The following is a 5,232-nucleotide window of genomic DNA, read 5'->3' on the forward strand; positions in this document are numbered from 1 at the left end:
GGTGAGAAATGTTTGCTTTGTTCTATAATGGAGTAATGATTTCCAATTTCTTTCCGTATACTTTCTAAAACATTTCCTGAAGCAGTTTCAAAGAGGATACCAGATTCAAGAACTAAATGCACAAGCAGATTTTTAATAGTGAAACTATTTTAGGGATAAATTTTACTATTTGCTGTTGTAAAAAAATTGCCACTAATGAATTTTAATATAATAAATTGTCAGTGTTCTAACATATAATCAAAAAAATTTTACATACTAAATCATAATTAAATGTCAGTTCCAAGATATACTATAGTGAAAATATCATAGGATATAGAGTAAGCACATTTGGGCTCAAGGATTATGTACATGTTCTATGATTTATTAATAGTTATTTAACCTTTCGATCCTCCATTTTTCTGTAAAATAAGAACATTAGATGTCAGTTTTATAAAGTTGTTGTAACCATGTGAGGACATTTAACAATTTCACATAGGTTTAATACAATTAATTTTTATAATCACTGACAACTTTTACTGAGTAGAAGAAACCCCACATATTTTTAAATGTAAGATATATCAAGTGTGTGCTGAGAGTATTGGCAAGATCTTCTTTCTAAATTATAATATATTCCACACTATCCTAGACACCAGGAGACAATACTGCTTAAATATGCAGGCACGTTATGCAACTCTGCAATTTGAAGAGAAATTTTTCTTTATTTGCTGCAAAAAAGAGGGATTCTCATCTAAATGTTCCCTTTTTTCCTGATACCTTTTGATATGTTTGAACGAGCATCAAATTTGGATCTAGATGAATGCAGATCTGAATACTAGATCGTTTCTGACATTGAGCTGGCTACTTAACTTTTTTGGATTTTGTTTTCTTCATCTGTAAAATTGAATAATCCTAATAGTACCTACCTGGCAAAAGCGCTGTGAGAGTCGAGTGAGAGGTGGGGAAAGGGCTTTAAAGTAATGAAATAAAAAATTGAAAAGATCATGATGGAAATGCAATCTTCATATTAGATCATTTATTCCCTGAAATTACATTCCTGTTTAACAACATTCTGATAGCATTTTTCACCTCTGCATTCCTCACTGTGTAGATAACCGGATTTAACATGGGAGTGACGAGAGTATAAAACACTGCTATGGCTTTATCCATGGGAAAGGTGGCTACTGGTCGCAGATACATAAAAATACAGGGCACAAAGAATAAAATAACAACGGTGATGTGGGAGCCACAGGTAGAAAGGGCCTTTTTCCTCCCCGCAGAGCTGTGAGTCTTCAAGGAGCACAGGATGAGCACATAGGATATCAACAATGTTACAAAGGTGATCACAGGGATTACCCCACCATTGGCAGCAACCAGGAGACCAACAAGAAAAGTGTCAGTGCAGGCCAGTTGTATCAGGGGGAAAATGTCACACGTGAAGTGATCCATGACGTTAGGGCCACAGAATGGGAGCCAGAAAGTAACTAAAATCTGCCCAATAGAGTGGAGAAAGCCTACTGTCCAACACACCCCCACCAGGAGGCAGCATATGCGGTGGCTCATCATGGTCACGTAGTGCAGAGGTCTGCAGATGGCCACGTAGCGGTCATAGGCCATGACCACCAGGAGGGCAATCTCTGAAGCACCTAAGAAATGTTCAACAAAGAGCTATATCATGCAGCCATTGAAGGAGATAGCTTTTGTCTCAGAGAGCAAGTCAGTTAGCATTTTAGGGATTATGGAAGAGGAATAGCAAGCATCTATCAAAGATAAGAAAGCCAGGAAGAAATACATTGGGGAGTCCAAAGTCTGGCTACAGATTATGGTAACCACAATGAGCAGGTTTCCCAAGACAGTGACAATGTAGGTGATAAGTAACACCAAAAATAGAATTCTCTGTGTCTGAGGATTCTGTGTCAGTCCCATCAGAATGAATTCAGTCACATTCATTCTGATTTCTTTTACTTCAATGCTGATGACAAATTGAAAAGTGGTAGATCAACCTGTAAAAACAAAATTCTTAGTGGAAAAGTTGATGACCACTGTCTACTTTGGGTTTTCAGGTAAGCCAAAGGCATTTTAATAACAGAAGCTATTTTCTTTCATGGGATGCCAGAAGAGAAGAAACATTTTTTTCTTTTTCGATTTTATAAAAAGATATGAGAATAAATCTTTGAAGCTGTCTAATTCAGCTTCTAATGAGGATGCTGAATTCCTGGTAGTTGGAGGACATCCAGGCAGAGAGCACTCACCTGTAAAAAATCTGACTCCTTCTCAGCCAATATGAAATGTTTGAAAACTCCTCCTTAAATATATTTTTAAAAACTCTTTTACAACTCTTGGTTCTGGTTCTGCACACTGTTGATATACAGATTAATTCTAATTGGCCCCCCTTGTTCTATTTAAATGCTCTTTAAATAAGCTGCAGAGAAGAGGGCTGTATCTGTCTTGTTCACCTTTTTATGCCCAGCACTTGGTTCAGTGTCTAACTCACAAAGGTATTCAATAAATATTGATTAAGTAAATAAATAAGTCGGAAGACTCTACTTATTTCCTCTGTTTTCCTTTTTCCAGGTAACTCCAAAAAGGGGGGTTCACGATCTTAGAAAACAATTGAATAAACCTCTGGAAAGTAAACTCTATATACTCCTTTCACTCCTTTGGATCTCCTCTCACTCTTTTCCACCTTGGGTGGCTGTTTTTCAAGGTCAGCTTTAATCAGCTGCCTTACCTCTGGCCAACAGGTGAATGCTAGCGATCAGGGAGGGAAGAAAAGGATGACAGGGTATTTATTTGGTTGGTTCCCTCCTGTGGCTTGTCAGTGGCTTGGGTGCCTTTAATTAAGGCTACAGCTCTTTGGGGAACACCTTTACTGCTACAATTCCTTTTGGATTCCTGTAATCACCTTCTGCCCTTGCTCTCTCCAGCCTACTTGTGGTAATGGTTGCCTACTGTTACTGGCTCTGGGGTGCTTTATCATGCCTTAGAAGTCTTCTTTAAACCCAAGCATACCTTGAAAAGTAGTCTTCATTAAACCCTCTTTAATCTTTCATTCTGAGTATGCTGTTTCTTGCCAGGACTCCAAAGAATGCGGAAAATTTGTATTTTTCCCCTGTAAATACAGTTGATTCTTTAACAACGTGGGTCTGAACTGCGTGGGTCCACTTATTCGTGGATTTTCTTCTGCTTCTGCCACCTGTGACCAATTCCTCCTCTTCTTCCTCTTCTTTAGCCACTCAACATGGAGACAATGAGGATGAAGACCTTTGTGATGATCCACTTTCACTTAATAAGTAGTAAATATATTTTTCTTCCTTATGATTGTTCTTAATAACATTTTCTTTTCTCTAGCTTACTTTAACAGTATGGTATATAATACGTATAGCACACAAAATATGTGTTAATTGACTATTTATAAGTAAGGCTTCCCATCAATAGTAGGCTATTAGTAGTTAACTTTTGGGGAAGTCAAGAGGCATTTGTGGATTTTTGACTGCACAGGGGCTATCACCCCAGCCCCCCGGCTTTGATAAATGTCAATTGTAAATAGAAATAAATAATAAAAAAGATTTTCCTTTTATATAAATTTATTTTATTTAAAATCATCTGTACTTCTTTTGATATATAATGGCTAAATACATTTAAATTTTGTCAGGAAAAATATTGCGAAAGGCTTTTAAATGTAATACAAAAATCACTAGATATCTTCAATGTCTATGTTGTCTTAGCCTTCTCTTTGGGGCTAGATGATTCTATGGAGTTTGTGCCTTTCGCTATCTTTGAGCTATTTTACAACTCTTTAAAATATTTAAAGTCCATGTATTCTTACCCTGTTTGTTATTTCATCATGGGTTTTTCTGTTTTATTGTATTTGGGATTTATTTCTATTTAACCAACTTATAAACATCTCTTTTCAAACTTGCTTTGAAGTCAAATGGAAACAAAATATGCTATTGAAGAACATTCTTATTAAGCTTATTCTAGTCCTCATATTAGACTTAGCTAATATGAGTATTCTTATCAACGAAGTACAACCAAGCTGTTGAACAAATTATATCATTTGGCCATGGTATGTGAATGTGCATGCACTGGGGTGGCGGGAAGGGTTACCTAATAGAATATAGTTTTAAGCTTTATTTAAAAATTAATTTATAAGTTAATTTCCAAATATTTATTGATTATCTACTACGTATCTAGCACTCTAGATATATAGTGGAGATACAGCAGTGAAAAAAAGAAAAACAGATGAAGTCTCTATTTTCATATTCTAGAAGGGAGAAACAGTAGTAAATTTAAAAAAATGAATTATATAGTGCATCAGATTGTAATACCTTCCATGAGAAAAATAAAGTGGAGTAAATGATACGTGGAGGCTGCAGAGAGGGATCATTTTCCACAAGGTAGTCAGAGAAGGCTTCATGGAGAGGGAATACATAACCAGGCCCGAAGGAATTGAGGAAGGAGCCGAGAAGATATCTAAGGAAAGAGGTTCCAGGTAGCATATCAGCAAATGAAAAGTCCCTGGGGAGGAGGCATGGTTAGTAGCAGTGATCTGAGGGTGCCAGTGTCACTAGAGTGGCACAGGCCAGGATTGGCTGCTGGCAGATCTTGTAAGGCCTTTAGATAATTGTAAGGGGTATAGCTTTATTCTAAGTGACAAACAGGTTTTGTGCTTTGGAAGGTTTTGCATGTCAGCAGAATGACATGATCTGACTTAATTGTCCAGTGGATTATTGTGGCTATTGTAAGGAGAATAGGATATAGAGGAGCAACAGCAGAAGCAAGGTGACCAGTGACGATGTTACTGTAACAGCCCAGCTGAAAGGTGATAGTGGTTTGGACCAGGGCAGTAGGAGTGGAAGTGGATGCATTGTGAAGGTGGATCCCCTCCATGGAATTTTTTTTTCTTTTTTCCTTTCAGCATATTACAGGGGTACAAACGTTAAGGTTACATATATTGCCTCACCCCACGTGAGTGAGAGCTTCAAGCATGTCCATCCCACAGAATTTGTTGGTGGCCTTGATGTAAGGTATAAAAAGAGAAAAGGATAAAAATTACTCCAAAGTTTTGGACTATACAACCTAAAGACAATGTTGCCATTTATTGAGAAAATTTTAAATATAGAAGCCACAACTAACGCAGCCAACATTTGCTTGGGTTGTGCCATGCATACTCAATTTTTATATCAACATTGAGTCAGACACAACTATTATCTTATTGCAGGGAACGTGGCCAGTGTTCTCTGCAAAAAACCG

The 5,232-nt window shown here is 37.2% G+C and overlaps 1 protein-coding gene across 1 annotated transcript in view; it reads right to left on the reverse strand.

The window, feature by feature from the left end:
- Nucleotides 1-1,008: 1,008 nt before the first annotated feature.
- The window catches only part of LOC105811041 (olfactory receptor 4A15-like), a 13,697-nt gene continuing 9,473 nt past the window's right edge, over nt 1,009-5,232 (reverse strand). The window contains exon 2 of the mRNA XM_012645116.1: nt 1,009-1,451. Within this exon, the coding sequence (XP_012500570.1) occupies nt 1,009-1,451 (443 nt within the window). The remainder of the gene's footprint in view (nt 1,452-5,232) is intronic.

This window comes from Propithecus coquereli, unplaced genomic scaffold (genome assembly GCF_000956105.1).
Source record: "Propithecus coquereli isolate 6110/MARCELLA unplaced genomic scaffold, Pcoq_1.0 Scaffold227, whole genome shotgun sequence".
Taxonomy (NCBI): Eukaryota; Metazoa; Chordata; class Mammalia; order Primates; family Indriidae; genus Propithecus; species Propithecus coquereli.